The sequence below is a fragment of the Scyliorhinus torazame genome, chromosome 1, assembly GCF_047496885.1.
Source record: "Scyliorhinus torazame isolate Kashiwa2021f chromosome 1, sScyTor2.1, whole genome shotgun sequence".
Classification (NCBI taxonomy): Eukaryota; Metazoa; Chordata; class Chondrichthyes; order Carcharhiniformes; family Scyliorhinidae; genus Scyliorhinus; species Scyliorhinus torazame.
In genome coordinates, this window is record NC_092707.1 from 137,819,405 (window position 1) to 137,841,144 (window position 21,740).

General features: G+C 45.6%; 1 protein-coding gene across 1 annotated transcript in view; it reads left to right on the forward strand.

The window, feature by feature from the left end:
* Positions 1–12,934: 12,934 nt before the first annotated feature.
* The window catches only part of zmpste24 (zinc metallopeptidase, STE24 homolog), a 44,942-nt gene continuing 36,136 nt past the window's right edge, over positions 12,935–21,740 (forward strand). Inside the window, exons 1-2 of the mRNA XM_072500900.1 lie at positions 12,935–13,286; positions 20,200–20,346. Of these exons, the coding sequence (XP_072357001.1) occupies positions 13,179–13,286; positions 20,200–20,346 (255 nt within the window). The 5' untranslated portion in view covers positions 12,935–13,178. The remainder of the gene's footprint in view (positions 13,287–20,199; positions 20,347–21,740) is intronic.

The following is a 21,740-nucleotide window of genomic DNA, read 5'->3' on the forward strand; positions in this document are numbered from 1 at the left end:
GGGGACCCGGGTTCGAATCCCGCCATGGCAGATGGTGAAGGTTACATTTGAATTTAAAAAAAATAAATTTAGTACTCAATTCATTTATTTTCCAATTAAGGGGCAATTTAGAGTGGCCAATACACGTACCCTGCACATCATTTTGGGTTGTGGGGTTGAGACTCACACAGACACAGGGAGAATGTGCAAATTCCACACGGCCAGTGACCCGGGGCCGGGATCGAACCCGGGTCCTCGGAGCTGTGAAGCAGCAGTGCTAATCCTGCGCCACTATGCTGCCCTGTAAAATTTGAATTAAATAAAAATCTGGAATTAAAAGTCTAATGATGACCATGAAACCATTGTCGATTGTTGTAAAACCCCATCTGGTTCACTAATGTCCTTTAGGGAAGGAAATCTGTTGTCCTTACCTGGTCTGGCCTACATGTGACTCCAGATCCACAGCAATGTGGTTCACTCTTAAATGCCCTCAGGGATGGGCAATAAATACTGGCCCAGCCAACAATGGCCACATCCCAAGAATGCATAAAAATAATAAGGGGCTTGGCTGTGAAATTCCATGTGCAGAATGGGCTGAAAGCCCTTCTACTGTGCTGTAATGATACTATGACTCATTAATAGCCACTTACCCAGCAGGGAAAAAAACCATTTTGGACCAGTATTAAAACAGAGATGAGGAGAAATTACTTCTCAACAGGTCGTGAATCTATGGAATTCACTACACAGAGTGTGGTGGGATAATGCGTAAATTTCCTGAGGAGATAGATAGATTTTTAATTAGTAATGGGTTTAAGGGTTATGAAGGACAGGCAGGAAAGTGGAGTTGAGGCCAAGATGAGATCAGCCATGGTATTGAATGGCGGAGCAGGCTCAAGCACCTGAATTGTCTACTCCCGCTCCTAGTTCTTATGTTCTTATTTCCCTGTTTAACCATTGTTCTATTTTAAAGTATACAAGACCAGTTCAGACCAATATACTTACTTCTCTGTTTTACTGTTTTTTCGTTCTGGGTAGTTGTGGTAGTCACTACTGTTTGTATAATAGTTGTATTAGAGGTAATACAGTAAGGCTCCTGTACTACAGGTACGGGGGTAGATCCCTGCGTGCTGGCTCCGCCCAGTAGGTGGAGTATAAATGTGTGTGCACACCGAGCTGCTCCCATTTCTGGGAGCAGCTGCAGGAGGCCACACATCTCTGCTTAATAAACCCTCGATTACTCTCTACTCTCATCTCGTCGTAATTGATAGTGCATCAATTTATTAAACAGAGATATTACAGTGATGGAACTACACACCAAGCCAGATCACCTACAGCTGCACCGTCAAGCAGCCAACGTCACGTCGGCCTTCGACCACTGGCTCGCTTGTTTCGAAAGCTACCTCAGATCAGCGACTGAACAACCCTCGGACGCACAGAAACTCCAGATCCTGTACTCATGGGTGAGCTTCGAGATTTTACCCCTTATCCGGATTGCGCCCCCTTACCCTGAAGCTATGGAGCTTCTGAAAGGACAGTATAATCCGGCCGATCAACAAACTCGATGCCAGGCACCTCCTGTCCACGCGGCAGCAACTCCCCGGTGAGTCATTAGACGATTTCTGGCATGCCCTGCACATCCTGGCGAGGAACTGTGACTGCCAGGCAGTTTTGGCCACTGAACATACAGAACTCTTAATCAGGGATGCTTTTGTTACGGGCATGGGGTCGGCGTACATCCACCAGCGCCTATTAGAAGGGGGTACGCTCAACCTCGCGGCGACCAGGCAACTCGCGAACTCGCTAACTGTAGCCTCCTGTAACGTAGTCGTACGCCCCCGACTGCACGGCGCCCTCATGGACATCGTGGGCCCCACCAGCGGCCGCCCCCAGCCAACCCCAGGACTGCTCCGCGCAGCAGCTAGCCAACCCCGGGGGCCCAAATGCTATTTCTGTGGGCAGACAAAGTACCCCCGACAGCGCTGCCCGGCGCGGAGCGCACTCTGCAAGACCTGCGGGAAGAATCGACATTTCGCTGCTGTGTGCCAGGCCCGGTCGATCGCTGCTGTATCTAGGCTCAGTATTCCTGCACCCACCGCGTGCAACCCGTGGGCGCTGCCATCTTTGTCCCTGCAGTCCACATGCGGTCTGTGGGCGCCGCCATCTTCTTCCCAGCAGACCACGTGCAGCCTGTGGGTGCCGCCATCTTTAACGGCACCCGCCATGTACGCCCCATGGGCGCCGCCATCTTCGGCGCCATTTTGGACGGTGCCTCAAGACCCCTGCTCGTCGGTTACTTCATCTGGCCGCTCATCGCCTGCCGCCGACCAGCCCGGGGCCTACCAACACCAGCCGCAGCTCGCCTCCATCACGCTCAACCAGTCCCGGCCACACAACCTCGCAACCGCGACAACGGCCTTGAAAGTCGATGGCATCAAGACATCCTGCCTTCTTGACCGGGAGCACGGAAAGCTTCATCCACCCTGCTATGGTAAGGCGCTGCTCCCTCGCGGTACACCCCGTTACCCAGAGAATCTCCCTGGCCTCCGGATCCCATTCCGTGGAAATCCGCGCATCGCCACCCTCACCGTCTAGGGCGTAGAGTTCAGCAACTTCCGGCTCCACGTCCTCACCAACCTCTGCGCTGCCCTGTTACCCGGCCTGGACTTCCAGTGCAACCTCCAAAATCTAACTCTAAAATTCGGCGGACCCCTACCACCCCTCACTGTTTGCGGCCTCACGACCATTAAGGTTGACCCACCTTCCCGGTTTGCAAACCTCACCCCGGATTGGAAACCCATCGCTACCAGGAGCAGACGGTACAGTGCCCAGGACAGGACCTTCATCAGGTCGGAGGTCCAGCGGCTGCTGCGGGAAGGCATCATTGAGGCAGCAACAGCCCCTGGAGAGCCCAAGTGGTAGTAGTAAAGACTGGGGAGAAACATCGGATGGTCATAGACTACAGTCAGACCATTAATCGGTGACACGCAGCTCGACGCGTACCCCCTCCCACGCGTATCTGATATGGTCAATCAGATTGCACAGTACCGGGTCGTCTCCACAGTGGACCTGAAATCTGCCTACCACCAGCTCCCCATCCGCAAGGCGGACCGCCAATACACTGCGTTCGAAGCAGACGGCTGCATTTACCACTTCCTTAGGGTCTCTTTCGGAATCACTAAGGTGAGATGGACCGAATGGTTGACCGGTACGGACTGCGGGACACCTTCCCATACCAAGATAACGTCACCATCTGCGGCCACGACCAGCAGGACCACGACGCTAACCTATTCAAATTTCTCCACACCGCTAAACTCCTTAACCTCACATAGAATAAGGAGAAGTGCGTGTTCCGCACCAACCGCTTAGCCATCCTTGGCTATGTTGTGGAAAATGGAGTTCTAGGGCCCGACCCCGACCACATGCGCCCCCTCATGGAACTCCCCCTTCCCCGCTGCCCCAAGGCCCTGAACCGATGCCTGGGGTTTTTCTCCTATTATGCCCAGTGGGTCCCTAACTATGCGGACAAGGCCCGCCTACTCATTCACTCCACAGTTTTCCCCCTGACGCTGAGGCCCGCCAGGCCTTTAACCGCATCAAGGCTAACATCGCCAAGGCCACGATGCACGTGGTCTATGAGACCCTCCCCTTTCAGGTTGAGAGCGATGCATCGGACGTCGCTCTGGCCACCACCCTCAACCAGGCAGGCAGACCCGTGGCATTCTTTTCCCGCACCCTCCATGCCTCCGAAATTCAGCACTCCTCCGTCGAAAAGGAGGCCCAGGCCATCGTGGAAGCTGTGCGTCATTGGCGGCATTACCTGGCCGGCAGGAGATTCACTCTCCAACTGACCAACGGTCGGTTGCCTTCATGTTTAATAATACACAGCGGGGCAAAATCAAAAATGATAAAATCTTAAGGTAGAGGATCGAGTTCTCCACCTACAATTACGAGATTTTGTATCGCCCTGGGAAGCTCAACGAGCCTCCCGATGCCCTATCCCAAGATACATGTGCCAGCGCACAAGTGGACCGACTCCGGGCCCTAAACGATGGTCTCTGTCACCCAGGAGTAACCCAATTCTTTCACTTCCTAAAGGCCCGCAACCTGCCCTACCCCATTGCGGAGGTCAGATCTGTCACCAGAGACTGTGAGGTCTGCGCGGAGTGCAAACCGCACTTCCACCGGCCAGACTGAGCGCACCTGGTGAAGGCCTCCCGCCCCTTTGAACGCCTCAGCATGGACTTCAAAGGGCCCCTCCCCTCCATCGACCGAAACACGTATTTCCTGAACGAGGTCGATGAATACTCCCGATCCCCCTTCGCCATCCCATGCCCCGATATGACGTCAGCCACGGTCATTAAAGCCCTCAATAGCATCTTCACTCTGTTTAGTTTCCCCGCTTACGTCCACAGCGGCTGGGGATCCTTCTTTATGAGTGATGAGCTGCGTCAGTTCCTGCTCGGCAAAGGCATTGCCTCGAGCAGGACGACCAGCTACAACCCCCGGGGAAACGGGCAGGTGAAGAGGGAGAATGGGATGGTCTGGAAGGCCGTCCTGCTGGCCCTGCAGTCTAAAGATCTCCTGGTCTCCCGCTGGCAGGAGGTCCTCCCCGACATGCTCCACTCCATCCGATCGCTACTCTGCACTGCGACTAATGAAACCCCCCATGAACGTCTCCTTGCCTTACCTAGGCAGTCCATCTCTGGGGTTTCGCTCCCAACGTGGCTGGCAGTTCCAGGATCCGTTCTCCTCTGCAAACACGTGCGGATCCACAAGGTGGACCCGTTGGTCGAAAGGGTACAACTACTTCATGCGAACCCACAGTATGTGTCAGCCGCCAGGACACATCTCCCTCAGGGATCTGGCACCAGCTGGATCCCCACTGTTTTGGTCCGGGTTTACAGAACCCCAAAGTGTTTCATGGAGTTCAACTGACCCACAACTTTTAATAGATTGTGGTGTGGGAAGCACACGGTGTACTCTCCAGGTGTGATACAGCAATTATGGACAAATGGTTTTTAAAACAAAACAATGTTTATTCTATGAACTCAAGTTAACCTTTTAAAAACAAACATTGAATATCTTAACACCCATTACTTCAAAGATAACCCCAAAAAACTACAACACTAAATAATCCTTCAAACTGTTCCTTTAAACATCCGAGAGACTTCAAACCTTCAAAAATAAGAGCACATTAGGTTACATTCAATATATTTATAGTCTTTAGATTTGCAGACATCAACAGACCAGCTCTGTGTTTCTTCCTGCAGCTCACAGCAAAACACACAGACACTACCAGCTGCCTTCTCAAACTGAAACTCAAAAAAGCAGAAGTGAGCACAGCTCCCCCCACCCTCTGACATCACTTCAATAATATGATCAGCTCCATTTCTTAAAGGTACATTGCTTAAACATCCATTTCTTAAAGGTACTCTCACATGACACCTCCCCCCATGAAAAAAAAACCATCAACTTCAAGATGGTTTCATTTTTCACCTTTGCACCATCAATTAAGAAATGCACACAGTAAAAACACTTTACCGGTTAAAAAAAAAAACAACACACGCAAACAGGTATAATAATATGGTCCACTTTTATTTTTTCCGTTCATTTTCCTCCAACCGAAATCCTTCTTGATTGACAGTCTCTTTGAACAAGAAACTCTCTGCACGATCCATCCATTCCTCTACGCCTTGGCATTTCTCTTTAAAGTTAGATACTTCAGTTCAATCTGATCACAGAGTCCCTTGCAATTCTCCAATACAAGAGCACGGTTACCACAGCTTTCATGCAGTCAAATGCCTGTTGAAAGTCGGCTGTCCATTGAAATTTTTGACGTTTCATCAGCAAGGCTATCAGTGGAGCACCCACGCTACAAATCTTTTGCATAAAGGTTCAATCAAATCCACTCATGCCAAGAAATCGCATTATTTCCCGTTGGGTCGAGGGTATCAGAAACTCCCCAATAACATTTGTTTTCACATCCCGTGGGACCAATTGACCCTGTCCGATTGTATGGCTAAGGAAAGTGACTTGGGCTTTTCCAAATTCACTTTTGGCTAGGTTTATCACCAAACACCCCTCCTGAAGTCGATTGAATAACTCCATAAGATGTTTTAAATGTTCTTTCCATGTCTGGCTGAAAACTACCAGATCATCGATATATATCGCACAATTGGGTAATCCCGAAACGACTGTATTAGTTAACTGTTGAAATGTGGCTGGGGCGTTTTTCATGCCAAATGGCATAACTTTGAATTGGTATGTACCATCTGGAGTCACAAAAGCTGAAATCTCCTTCGCCCTTTCAGATAAAGGTACCTGCCAGTAACCTTTAAGTAAATCCATTTTGGAAATAAAAGCGGATTGTCCCACTTTCTCAATGCAATCCTTCAAATGTGGGATAGGATAAGAGTCCATTCTTGTAACTGCATTCTATAGTCCACACACAACCGTTGGGTACAGTCTGGTTTAGGTATCATCACTATGGGTGAGCTCCATTGGCTGCAACCCACTTCAATTATGTCATTTTTAAGCATACTCTTAATCTCCTTGTTATCCTGTGCCAATTTTAAAGGATTAAGTCTATATGGATGTTGTTTGATAGGAACAGCATTTCCCATGTCTACATCATGTATAGCCATTTTAGTACTTCCCAATTTATCGCTACAAACTTGCCCATGTGATATCAATAACTCTTTCAGGTCAGTTCGTTTTTCCTCTGGAAGATAACTCAACAATTTATCCCAATTTTTAAGAACATCCTCGTTTTCCAATTTAATTTGAGGTATGTCAAATTCAAAGTCACCTGGATTTGGTTCGTCACTTTGAGTGAGAATTAAAACCACCTCCTTTTTCTGTCCTTCCCTTTCAAAGTACCTTTTAAGTATATTCACATGACACACTCGGTGAGTTTTTCTTCTATCCGGCATTTTTACCACAAAATTCACCTCACTTAATTTCCTTTCAATCTGATAAGGTACACAAAACCTTGCTTTTAAAGGCTCACCTACCACTGGTAACAACACTAAAACTTTATCTCCACTGGCAAAACTATGAACTTTGGAGTTCTTGTCCGCTACCCGTTTCATCACATTTTGTGCAACTTTCAAATGTTGTCTAGTCAATTCACCTGCTCTATTTGATCGTTCCCTAAATTTTGACACATAATCCAATAGTGTAAGTTCCGATTTCTCACCCACCATTTTTTCTTTAATCGACTTAAGTGGTCCTCTTACCTCATGACCAAAAAGTATTTCAAAAGGGCTAAATTTGGTTGACTCATTAGGTGCGTCCCTAATTGCAAACAGTACGAATGGAATTCCTTTATCCAAATCCTCTGGATAATCTTGACAATAAGCCCTCAACATTGTCTTTAATGTCTGATGCCACCTATCTAACGCTTCCTGCGATTCTGGATGGTACGCAGTTGATTTAAATTGTTTTATTCCTAAACTATCCATAACTTCTTTGAATAACTTTGAGGTAAAATTTGATCCTTGATCCGATTGAATTTCTGTGGGTAGTCCATATCTAGTAAAGAATTTAAGTAACTCCTCCACAATCCTTTTAGCTGTCATATTACGTACTGGAATGGCCTCTGGAAACCTAGTAGACACATCCATTATAGTCAAAATATATTGATTCCCACTTTATGTTTTCGGAAGCGGTCCTACGCAATCAATTAGGACCCTTGTAAAAGGTTCCTCAAATGCTGGAATGGGTATTAAGGGCGCTGGTTTTATCACCGCTTGAGGTTTCCCTATCACTTGACATGTGTGACATGATTGACAAAATTTAACTGCATCTTTATGTAGTCCAGGCCAATAAAAATGTTTTTGTATTTTAGCTTGAGTTTTCCTTATTCCCAAATGACCTCCCACTGGTACCTCATGTGACATTCGCAACACCTCCTTTCTATACCCTACCAGCAATACTACTTGATGAACTTCTGCCCACTTTTCATCCGCCTGGATATGCACAGGTTTCCATTTTCTCATCAAGACGTCACTTTTACGGTAATAACACTCTGGTACACTCTCAGATTCCTCTTCCGTATATGCTTTCTGATGTATCCGTTTTATTTCTACATCTTTCAGTTGTAACTCCGCCAATTTTCCTGAACTAGAAATATCCGCCTCATCCTCCACCTGTTCTTGTTCTTTTTCAACCATCTGATCAAAAATCGTTTCTGATAATTGCACTTCCACTTCATCTTCGCTCTTTGATTTCTCCTCTTGTCTTAACCTGTGACTTTGCGACCTTGTTACTACACAATCCGGAAAAATCTCAGGATATTCATCCTTCAACACCTCAGTTGTCTGATTTTCCACTGGCTTATCAACCACAGTAGTCATCACTCCCACTTGCGATCCAACTATATCATTACCCAAGATAAACTGTATTCCTGGACAACATCGTTTCCCTATTACTCCTACTACCACTTCACCGCTCTTCACTGAACATTACTTTGTATAATGATACGCCACTCCTCTCACCCTGAATTCCACATATTACCAGCTTTTCTGGCAACATTCTTCCCAAACTACATAATTCCTCATCTCTTACCATTAAAGATTGACTAGCTCCTGTATCTCTTAAAATTGTGACTTCTTAACCTGCTCCTCCTGATACACATGAGTAAACTTTACCCACACAAGTAAATTCTTTAAAGACATCTGGCACCATCTTATCAATTACTTCTTGAACAGGCTGTACAATCGTTTGCACCTCCTTCACTTCCCTTGGGCTTTCCTTTACCACTCTAACAAACCCACTGTCTTATCCTGTTTTACCACATCAGCCTTCCCAGTACTTTTCTTCAACCACCAACACTGTGACTTTACTTGGCCTAGTTTATTACAGTGAAAACATTTGAAACTTTGCATTTCTCTTCCACACTCCTGGATTTCTTTTTTAATCTGAGGTACACTCTCCTTATTATCTCCCATCAGATCACCTTTACCTTTACCACTTGAGTATTTCTCCTCATGTCTATGTCCCCAGTTTCTATCCCTCATCGGCTGAAACCGATGTCGGAAACCAAGCCTTGATTTATGAACTAATTCATAATCATCTGCCATTTCTGCTGCTAATCTCACAGTTTTAACCCTCTGCTCTTCCACATGAGTTCTCACTACATCAGGAATTGAATTTTTAAACTTCTCCAAAAGTATAATTTCTCTGAGAGCTTCATACGTTTGGTCTATTTTCAAAGCCCTTGTACACTTATCAAAATTACTCTGTTTGAGCCTTTCAAACTCCATGTATGTTTGACCAAATTCTTTCCTTTTCTAAATTTCTAAACCTTTGTCTGTAAGCTTCAGGCACTAGCTAATATGCACCTAAGATGGATTTTTTCACTTCCTCGTTCGTTCCCGATACCTCCTCCGGTAGTGATGCAAACACTTCATTAGCTCTACCTACAAGCTTTGTTTGAATCAGTAATACCCACATGTCCTGTGGCCATTTCATTTGTTTAGCTACCTTCTCAAATGAAATGAAAAAGGCTTCTACCTCCTTCTTGTCAAACCTTGGCAATGCTTGGACATATTTAAATAGATCCCCACCACGTCTTCGACTATTACGCTCTGTCTCACTATCCTCATCAATCTCATCCAATTGTATGTTATCCTTTGCATCTGCCAATTTTAACTGATTTTCATGTTTCATAGCCATTTTATGAAGTTCAAACTCTCTCTCTTTTTCCCTTTCCTCTCTATCTCATTCTTTTTCTTTGTTTCTTTCTTCTCTCTCCTTTACTTTTTCCTCACTGTCTCTATCTTTGTTTCTTTCTTCTCTCGCCTTTTCTTTTTCTCTCATTGCATATTCAAGCTGCTTTAATGCTTTTTCATGTTCAAATTGCTTAATCTACAACTGGAGTTTTGCCATTTCTAGTGAGTCAGAATGCATCTCAGGCAAAATTAAATGCTCAGCTACCGTGGTAACTACCTCATCTTTTTGCATTTTGCCAGGCAATGTTAACTGCAATGCTTTTGCCAAATCTAACAGTCTGCTTGTAGTCTCTGCCCGTAAGGTATTGCGTGTTACCGTGTCCACCCCCAAAAACTCCTGAGCCTCTGAAAGAGCCATTGTCCACAACACATTCCCCACTTAAACTAAAATACCACACCTGAAAAGCAACCACAATATGCTCATCCCTCACTGTCTTTAAGTTCATTAAGCCAATCCAATCTATAGACTTTTATCCCGGACGAGCCCCCAGTTGTTATGGGTCCGGGTTTACAGAACCCCAAAGTGTTTCATGGAGTTCAACCAACCCACAACTTTTAATAGATTGTGGTGTGGGAAGCACACAGCGTACTCTCCAGGTGTGATACAGCAGAAATGGACAAATGGTTTTAAAACCAAAACAATGTTTATTTTATGAACTCAAGTTAACCTTTTAAAAACAAACATTGAATATCTTAACACCCATTGCTTCAAAGAAACCCCCAAAAGACTACAACACTAAATAATCCTTCAAACTGTTCCTTTAAACATCCAAAAGACTTCAAACCTTCAAAAATAAGAACACATTAGGTTACATTCAATATATTTATAGTCTTTGGATTTGCAGACATCAACAGACCAGCTCTGTGTTTCTTCCTGCAGCTCACAGCAAAACACACAGACACTCCCAGCTGCCTTCTCAAACTGAAACTCAAAAAAGCAGACGTGAGTTCAGCTCCCCCCAACCTCTGACATCACTTCAGTGATATGATCAGCTCCATTTCCTAAAGGTACATTGCTTCAACATCCATTTCTTAAAGGTACTCTCACATGACACCACCCACGGCCAACAACCACCCAACCCCACCCCCCTCCGATTGCCCCGGTGCCACTCACCCTCCCCCCAGCGCACCTCTCTACAGCCCCCGCCCCAGGGCGATCCGTCCTCCCACTGGTTCCACCCGGGGATGAAGATGAGGACAACACGCTTTCGGAGTCATAGGCGACCAAGTCGGCGCTTGCATCACCACCGTGACCGAGGCGCTCACAGCGGAGGATCAAGGCACCCGACTGGCTGAATTTGTAAATTTTCACCAAACTGTAAACTTTAAATTCTCACAAACCTGTAACTTTCTTCCACCGCCCCCGTTGGACTCTTTTTTAACAGGGGGTGAATGTGGTAGTCACCACTGTTTGTATAATAGTTGCATTAGAGGTAATACAGTAAGGCTCCTGTACTACAGGTACGGGGGTAGATCCCTGCCTGCTGGCTCCACCCAGTAGGCGGAGTATAAATGTGTGTGCACACCGAGCTGCTCCCATTTCTGGTAGCAGCTGCAGGAGGCCACACATCTCTGCTTAATAAAGCCTCGATTACTCTCTACTCTCGTCTCGTCATAATTGATAGTGCATCAGTAGCCAATAGTGAAAGACTAACAGCTAGTGCCCTTGTTCATTTAGTCACCAGGACAGAAAATAAAATAATTGCAAAGTTATAATAAGGAGCTGCATCATCTTAAATGAATAAGAGTATTTAGATTCAAAATACCAGCACAATTTTAGATATTTTATCTCAAACAACAACATGACTTGCATAAAATCAATGATAAATAGCAGACCTGCAATATTTGGCAATAATGCATTAAACATTGTATGTACACTTCCAGTGAATGTTCCCATTATAAATGTCTATTTCTATGTTTATCGTGGAGCTGCCAATAAAACTTGTCCCACTGTGGCCTCCTACTAGTCACAGTGCTTTCATTTCAGTTTTATATCTCCAACATCCACAGACCATGCTGCTTCCTAAATTGTTCGTAAATTGTATAATTATGTAACAATGACAGAATGTATGACATCCAGATAGAGACTTACATCTGATCTGCTCTAATCCTTTGACTTCTGATCTTCTGCACTAATCTTCTTCACCTGCACTAATCGTCACTTCCAGTAGGTAATGCAATGTAAGATCGTCTAGTAAAATGTGGCACTTGGAGGGAACTTGTCACACTTTACACTGTCCCATCATTCTTTCCCCATATCAGTCCTAAAGTTATAAAACAGAATATTCAAACCTCATCATGGACGGTCTCTGGTAAGCCCTGCAAATGACATAGTTTATCTTGAAATATGACCAAGGTGTAAAATGTCAATGTCGTCACAGTCCTAGAGGGCCATAGGCTGCTCTCCCCTTTGAGAGCTGACTGGTGGTAATTAACCTGAGGCTCACCACACCTCAGGCAAGAGGCAAGGTTTAGAAGGTGAAGCTTTCATGAATAACCACAGCCAGTACAGGGATTGAACCTGCACTGTTGGTGTTGCTCCGCTTTGCAAATCAGCTGTCCAGCCAACTGAGCCAACCAACAAGGTGCAACACTGAACAGAAAAGCTGGAAAAACTCAATAGGCTGGAAGCACCTGTGGAGAAAGAGTTAACATTTTGAGTCCATATGGCTCTTCTTCAGAACTCTTAAGATGTTATATGGATTTGAAACATTAACTCCACTTCTCTCTCCAGTTGCTGCCAGACCAGCTGCAAGATTTCCAGCATTTTCTGTTTTTATTTGATTTCCAGGATCTGCAGTAATTTGCTTTCAAGTTAGTGTAATACTTATGGTTTTTTGTCCAGCTCAACCCTGCCGCTTGCTAAGTGTGCTCCCCTTTTCATTGTGTGTGCTACACCTGGGGACCCTGGAGAAGGAAAATGTGCAGCCCATCTTTAGGCTTGATGCCTTTTCCACGACTGGTTGCATCACAGAGTATAAGACATAGCTGACAACATGGGTCTTATTTAATTTGGTTTTGTTAAATTTCCTTTTGATTTATGATTTAGGTATCTATCAGTTGTTTCCCTCTGAAAAGGTGGCACTTTTCTTAATTTAGTTTGGTTTGATTACTTTAAGGTAACCTCCCACTGTCTGCCTCTGCACCCCCTTTGAGCGCAAGGACAAATTCCGCCTGTGCGATGGAACAGCATTTCCCAGCGCACCAGCTTCCTGTCCGCTCGGACCCATTTAAGTGTAACATCAGCCGGCAGCAAGGGTTGGTTCACTGATTGAGGTGCAGAGAGAGCAAGTACTATACAAATCCAATTAACAAACAAAAAAAGGGAAGTTGAGCGAAGAGCTGTTTCTGTATAAACTGGCTTTTATTTTCTCAAGTAAGGGTCGAGTTCTTGTCAAAAGGGGAATTTAAAGAAAAGTAGACAGTTTTCCGGTGCCAGTGACAGTCGGAAGTGGCGGGGGAATCATGATTCACTTTATTGCAGAGTTAAGCATCGAAAGCCAAATCTTCTACTCGGTGCTGCTCTTTTCCTGGACTGTATATGTATGGGAGGCCTACCTGGCCCACAGACAGGTAAGTGGGAGTCGCATTAACCATCCCTCTCCCTCAATTATTAGAGAAACGGAGGGGTGGCACAATCCCAAAAAATGAATAATCCCCATCTTGGAGGAGCACAGAGAATTGTTTCCACACCCTGTTATAAAAGGAAACAAATCCTCCTAAAGTGATAGAATGTAACAGGAAGTTTGATACAATGTCACAGGCAGTTTGATACAATGTGTCAGGTAGTTTGATACAAAGTAACGGTGAAACCCAAAAGACGAATAATCCCTATCTTGGAGGAGCACAGAATTGTTTCCACACCCTGTCATAAAGGAAACAAATCCTCCTAAAGTGATACAATGTGTCAGGCAGTTTGATACAACGTGTCAGCCAGTTTGATACAATGTGACAGGCAGTTTGATACAAGGTAACGGTGCAACAAGTTTATAAGAGAAATGGACCTGCAATTTGGTGCTCCATTGTACATTTGCCCTTCTGTTATTAGTTGTGTAAAGTCGTGATACAAGGTTTGAAAAAAAAATTGAACACCTTAAGTTTAGAATTAAAATCCCCACCCCCCCCAAAAAATCTTTTGGCTAGATAAATAGCTTTTGAATGAGCTGGATAATGAGTGGCATTTCTCTCTCTCTCTCACACACACACAACTCCTTTCTGCACGGTTTAAATTTAAACATGACTGCTTTAACTGAAGTAAATTTTGTTTCCAATGACAAATTGAATATTCCACTGCTGTGCCATCAGAAAATATTTGAAATAGTGGGAAAGGATGGGGATGGATGGTGAAAGAGAATATATTGTGTGCGATCAGTGAGTTATTATGGTATAGAAAGAGGCCATTTGGCCCATTAAATTCATACCAGCTCGCGAAAGAGAATTCCAGTCTGTCCCTTTCGACTCCCTGCGGCAAGCAAGATTTTGTTAAGTGCTCATCTAATTTCCTTTTGAAATCTGCTTTCACCAGCCCCAAAGGCAATGAGTTTCAGTTTGTTACCACTCGCTGTGTAAGGTTCCTCCTTGCATTTTTCTCTGCATCCCTTGTGCAAAGCCATAAATCTGTGTCCCCCAGTCTCAGTGTTACAGCACAGAAAGAGACCTTTTGGCCCATCGTGTCTGCGTCGGCACCTTGTATGCTGTGGTGTTTCAAGTGCTCATCTAAATGCTTCTTAAATGTTGTAAAGGTTCCTGTCCCTACCACCCTTTAAGGTAACGGGTTCCAGATTCGCACCCCCCTTCCCACGCTCAGCCTTCTGTATTCTAAGAAAAACAACCCCAGCATATCCAGCCTCTTCATACTTAAAGTGTTCCAGCCCAGACAACATCCTGGTGAATCTCTCCTTTCTAGTGCAGTCCCAGCCTTTATATAGTGGGATGGCTGACTAGAACTGCACATGGTACTCCAGCTGTCGTCTAACCAGCGTTATATACAGCTCCATCATAATCTTCCTGCTCCTATATTCTATGCTTTGATTAACAAAGGTAAGTATCCCATATACCTTTTTACCCACCTTATCTACCTGTCCTGCCTTCAGGGATTTTGGACATGCAGCCAAGGTCCCTCTGGAGTCCTACCTTTCATTGTATATTCCCTTGCCTTGTTAGTCTTTCCAAAATGCCTCATCTCACACTTCTCAGGATTAAATTCCATTTGCCACTGTTCTGCCCAGCCTGTCTATATCGTCCTGTAATCTAAGGCTTTCCTCTTCGCTATTTACCGCACCGCCAATTTTTGTGTCGTCTGCGAACTTGCTGATCATACTCCCACGTTCACGCCTAGAGCCTGAATTCTCTGGTCCACGTTCGCCTCACCAGTGCTGCCAGCGAGAATGGAGAATTTGGAGCTCAGCCAGTAATCCATTCACTGCAGCGAGTCTGGAGAATCCTGCCACCATGAATGGATGCAGAATTCCGGTCTAAGTCATTAATGTATATTACAAACAGCAAGGGACATAAACTTTGGTCATAAAAACAGCCTTCGATCATCACCCTCTCAGTCCTGCCTCGAACCCAGTTTTGGATCCAATTTGTCAAATTGCCCTGGATTCCATGGACAGTTACTTTCTTGATTGGTCTCCCATGCAGGACGTTGCCAAAAGCCTGACTAAAGTCCATGTAGACTACTTCAACTGCATTACCCTCAATTACACGCCTAGTCACCTCACAAAATTCAATCAAATTTGTTAGACATGATCTCCCCTTGACAAAGCCATGCTGACTGCCCTTGATTAATCCTTGCCGCTCCAAATGGAGATTAATTTTGTCCCTCAAATTTTTTCCCAATAATTTCCCTACCATTGATGTTAGACTGTTGGTCTGTAATTACCTGGAAGTAAATGCTTGCCTTCTTGAATAATAGCCCCACATTAGCTTTCTTCCAGTCCTCTGGCAACTCTCCTGAGGCCAGAGCCCCTGAAATCTCCTCCCTTGACTCACACAGCAGGCAGGGGGGTTTATTCACTTTTAAGCCCGCCAAAACCTCCTCCCTCCCAATGTAAATTTATTCAATTATATTGCAATCCCCCCCCCCCCCCCCCCCCCCCCCGCCCCCCGCCCTCCCCCGCTCGCTACACCTATGTCCTTGAATGAACAGCTGCTAATGACTGCAGCTTTCACCTTACATGAATGCTTGTCAGGTTTATGATCACTGAGTTTTGCCGTAAACTCCTGATGACATCTTTTGTTTTAAAAACATTACATTGGTTTATGATACTTGCAATTTTGTGCTGAATGCCATGAATGCATACATCTATTTGGGAAATTGAGACAGTCATGTTAAGTATCTACAGCAAACCTTACTTTAAATCAGTAATGTAATATCTGGCACATGTCATCTGTAGTTGGTGACATGAGAAAGAGTGATCATGGAAATGTAGTGAGGGAGGTGAAAGTGGAAAAATTTCTTTTGGCTGACTTGTATCATATGCACTCTGAAGTGGGGTACCGGAGACTGCATTTCCAATCAAAATGATAGTTTGTCAGACAGATGATTTTACAAGGTACATGAAATAAAATTGAAAATGAAATGAAAATCACTTATTGTCACAAGTAGGCTTCAAATGAAGTTACTGTGAAAAGCCCCTAGTCGCCACATTCCGGCACCTATTCGGGGAGGCTGTTACGGGAATCGAACCGTGCTGCTGGCCTGCTTCGGTCTGCTTTCAAAGCCAGCGATTTAGCCCTGTGCTAAATCTCTCTGCTAAGCAGCCCCTTAGAGGCAGATACCTCTCTACAGTCTTCAATGGAGAAGTGAAGCCCATCAGTGTGGGTATGTTTTGTGTGACTTGTGTAAAACTAACTTCTCCTTCTCAAGTTTTTTTTTTTTTCCATTTCTGTTGCCTCATCCACCCTGAGGTTGGCACCTTGTTCTGCAGTACAGTTCCATGGATTTTGCACTCTTCCAATATTGTCATTAACTTGAACCAGCGAGTGTTCGTCGTCTAAATGATCGTGGGGAGGGATAGGGGTGTCTTTCTTTGAATGAAAAAAGACAGCATATGCCAGGTCTGGGCTGAATCAGCTGATCTTAGCTCACATAAAGAGATTTCATGATTCTGGACCAGAGAGGAAAGAGGCTGCTTGGGTTCTCATTGCCGTGGCTACTTCTGCTGAAGGGTGGACGTGTTTGGATATGTGGCAAGGGACTTGTCTGTAAAGCCTTCTCCACGGTCAACGTAAATGCTACATCCACTACCTAGTCTTGTGTATTTTTAAAAAAAAAGATGTGAAATATCGACATGTTGACATTCAGAGAGGTTTGGGTGTACAAGGGCCACAGAAAGTTAGCATGCAGGTACACAAGGCAAATAGCATGTATTGCAAGAGGATTGGAAACTAGAATAAGGACGTCTTGCAACCATTGCACAGGTTGAGACCACACCTAGAGTACCATGCACCGTTTTGGTCTTCATATCTTGTATACGTTTATTGGCAGTGGTGCAGCGAAGGATCACTAGATTGGTTTAGGGATGAGGGCGTTGTTCTATGATGAGAGGCTGAGTAAATTGGGCTTATGTTTGACATGAGTCTGAAAGGAAATCTCATTGAAACATGCAAGATTCTGAAGGGGCTGACAAGGTGGACACTGCAAGGCACAATCTCAGATAAGGGAATGATCATTTAGAATTGAGGTGAGAGGTTTCCTCACTCAGCTGTGAATCTTTGAATTAGTTACCCTCGAGAGCTGTGGATGCTCTGTTGTTTGGTACATTATCAGCAGCTTGTATTTCTAAAGCATCTTTAATTGAATGTAATGTCCCAGACACTTTACAGAAGCAAAATGTGACACCGAGCCACATACGGCAATATTAGGTCAGGTGACCAAACACTTGGTCAAAGAGGTAAGTTTTAAGGAGCATCCTAAAGGAGGACTAGGGAGGTAGAGAGTTTTTGGGAAGGAATTCCAGCGCTTGGGACCTGAACATTGAAGATATGACCACTAATATTGGAGCGATTAAAATCGGGAATGCACAGGAGAAAAGATTTAGAGGAACGCGAATGACTCTGAGGGTGTGGGGTTTGAAGAGTTTACAGAAATGGGGAGGGGCAAGGCCATGGAGGAACTTGAAAACAAGGATGTGGGCTGGATTCTCCGTACCCTGACGTTGAAATCGCGTCTGGCGCCGGGCGGAGAATCCAGTTCCACGCATGGAATCGGGACTGCCGCCGGTTCCTCAATTCTCCAGCCCCTGAAAAGCGGTGTACTCTGGGAGTACGCCGTGCCGCATATCCCCTATCTGCGGCCATTGCCAGAGGCCAGCCCTGCTATTCTCCGCCCCTGAATGGCCGAGTTCCCGACGGTGTGGACCACTCATGGTCCTGCCATTCGGGATACTCGTGTGGTGGCTGCGGACTCAGTCATGGTCGAGGGCGGGCTGATCGGAGAGCAGGTTAGGGCCTCATACGGGACCGGGGTATTTTTGAGCGGGCGGTCCAGGTCGGGCACGTGGCCAATTGGGGGCACTATTTGCGCGTTCCAGCTCCGCAGTCTGAGTCCACCATGGAGCACGGCGCAGCTGCTGGAGCCTCCGCATCTCTGACCCGCAAGTGTGGAGGTATCTGCAACTGTAGCTGCGAGATTCACAACAACTCTCTGCTAGCCCTCTACAGGGCTGTGACTGTGTGGCCTTTTGACGCCAGTTTTTCTGATGTATAAGGCCACAGTTTTCATGATGGCGAGGGGACATAGTCCCCGAAACAGAGAATCCAGCCCGTGAAGTTTAGAATTAAGGCATTGCTTGACCAAGAGGCAATGTAGGTCGGCGAGCATAGAAGTGATAAGGGACTGGAACTTGCTACAAGTTAAGAATGGGCAACAGAGTTTTGGATGACCTCAAGTTTGCTGTGGATAGAATGTGGAAGTGTGTTGGAATAGTCAAGCATGGAGCTGATGAAGGTGCAAGTGAGGGTTTTAGCAGCAAGTGAGGTTGGCAGTATTATTGAGGTAGAAATAGGTAATCTTATAAATGGCACAAATATGAGGTTGAAAACTCATCTCGGGATCAAATGTGATGCCAAAGTTGCAAGACAATTGGCTTCATCAAAGAGTGTTGCTTCGGAGAGGGATAGAGTTAGTATCTAGGGAATGAAATATGGAGTGGGAACCAAAGACAGTGGTGCTTTACAGTCTTCCCGGTATGTAATTGGAGGAAATTTCTGCTCATCAAGCACTGAATGTCAGATGAGCAGTCTGATAATTTAACAATTGAGTGAGTTGGTGCTGAGGTAGCACTAGTTGTCATCAGCGTACATGTAAAAACTAACACTCTGCTTTTGGGTGATGTTGGCAAAGGGCAGCATGTAGAGCAACAGGAGGAGGCTAGTAATAGATCCTTGGGGGATGGGTCATCGGATGTAAAGGTGCAGTAGCAGGAAGAGAAACCATTGCAAGTGATCCTCCAGCTACGATTAGATGGACAAGTATAAACATCAGTATGTTTAGGGTGAGAGAGACAGATGTTTGGTCTCTTGGGGAATTAAGTGAATATGGGGAGTGGACGGGAAAGTGGAGTTGAGGCAGAAGATCAGCCATAATCATAATGAACGGAGCAAATATGAGGGCCATATCGTCTATCCCTGCTTCTATTTCTATGACCTTGTAATTGTAAAGACTAGAAGCAGAGCTGATGCTTGAGAGGGAGCCCCCCCCCCTTCTCCAAATTGAGAGCATGCTACTTCTCCTTTATATTTGATTCAATCTGGGTTTGATTCTGGCACCAAATCTCCAGAAACACTCTCTTACGTATATTTCTTGTAGTCTCTGATCAGATTACTTTCTGATTATGAGTTGCCTAACTTCAATCATTGGGAGCTAAGGGCACTTTATGTTTACTAAAGCATTTGATGTGTTTAGCTCAATTTCAAAATCTGTTTCCTAATGTTCAGTAAATGGTTACATTAATTGTTGTGGTCCTTTGTCCATACAAACCAGAAATATTCCACTTTCATTAGACTGTGCGGTGTTGACTGAGTTTAGCCAAGATAAACTCGGGTTCACTTGCACTGCTGTAACTTCCAGGGCTATGGGCCAAGCACTGGAAAATGGCTTTAGTGTATTGAGATTATCGTTGACCCGCCTGGACAGAATGGGTCGAATGGCTTCTGTGCTGTAACTGTCTATGAATCTATGTACAGTTGTCTGCTGCATGTCTGGGTGAGGGAAGATGGAAATAGTCAGGATTTCTTTTATTTTTTTCGACTACTATTGCATGACCCCTGCTTAAAAGTGGGTTTGACTTGGAGTCTCTGTGGTTGATGTGCCCACACTCCGATATCCAGGCTTATGGATGCCCACATTAGTAAGGCATGGAACTCTGTACCATTGTAAGTCACCGAGAGAAAGAGAGGAAATTGGATGGTAGATAGGGGATATAATATTTTTCTGCTGCAAACATGCATGTGAATTGTGTCTCTTTTTCCTGGTCTTTAGCGCAAGACGTACAGAGATACCACACTGGTGCCTGAAGAATTGGGGAAGATCATGGACTCTGAAACTTTTGAGAAATCTCGTCTGTACCAACTGGATAAAAGTACTTTTGGATTCTGGTCTGGTCTTTATTCTGAGACTGAGGGAACAGTGAGTGCTTGCATCCCTGAAACTACATTTGTAAATTGAAATTTTAATGACTTTAATGATTTCAAAGATAAAATGAAAGATAGTTTATTTCAGGTGAGGTCGTGGGTCTTAATTTTCCGATGTCAATTGTCTCTTTTCTTTGCCCTCACTTTAAAAAAAAAATGTTTTATTCTCCTTTTTCACATTTTCTCCCACATTTACATCCATCAACAATAAACAATAATCAGCAAGATATGTCAGTCCCCATAATAACAACGCTCCCAACAACCCCCAAACCTCAACCCGCATGTCTACATAAACAAATGACAAAAAGGAATCAGGGATTACCCGTAGTCACCCTTAATCTCTCACAGCTTCTCCCCCCCCCCACCCCCCAGGACTCCAGCTCCTCCCGTCCACTGCCTCTTGTAAAACTCCTCCCAACCTCGGTTCCTTCCCCCCAACTTTCCACCCCGGCTAGACCACTCGGACCCTGTTCTGCCAGGCTCCGATGGCCGCAGCCCCTCCCCCCACCTCACTCTCGTTCACTGGCCAGCTTAAACCGGCCAGCGTGGAAGCCCCCGCCCGGGTCCCTTTCCCACTTGCCCGGCCCTAGGAAAGCCCAAAGATCCCCTTTTAGCACACAAACCCCGCATATCCACCTACACCCCAAAGAACCCTCATCCCTTCCCTTGTCCAAATATATACCACGTTGGCTCCTTTAGTCTCTACACCCGCGCACAGTGATACAAATAAGAAGAAAATACAGTCATGAGGTTACATCGGCACATGGCCATTCCTCAGTTTGTCAGTTCTGCCACAGTCCTTCTGCTTTCGCAAACTCCTCCGCTGCCTCTGCCGTTCCAAAATAAAAGTCCCTGAGCTTGTAAGTCACCCTCAGCTTCGCTGGATATACAATGCCGCACCGCACCTTGCTAATGTACAGTGCCCTCTTCACCCGGTTGAAGGCAGCCCGCCTCCTTGCCAGCTCCACCGTAAAGTCCTGGTATACACGTACACCAGCTCCAGCCCACTGCACCACCCGCTTCTGCTTGGTCCAGCTCAGGACCTTCTCCTTCACACTGTACCTACGGAAGCACAGAGTCACTGCCCTTGGCGGCTCACTCGCCTTTGGTACAGGCCTCCACAACCGATGAGCCCGATCCAGTTCGTATCGGGAGGGATCCTCCCCCTCCCCCAATAGTTTTGCCAGCATCGCGGCAAAATACTCAGTTGGCTTCGGTCCTTCAATTCCTTTGGGCAGCCCCACAATCCTCAAATTCTGTCGCCTGGATCTGTTTTCCAGGTCTTCCATTTTTCCTCGCAGATCCTTGTTAGTATCCATCACCTTCCGCATCTCTTTCCGCATATCTTTCCCCATCGAGGCAAGTTGATCACCGTGCTGCAATAACGTC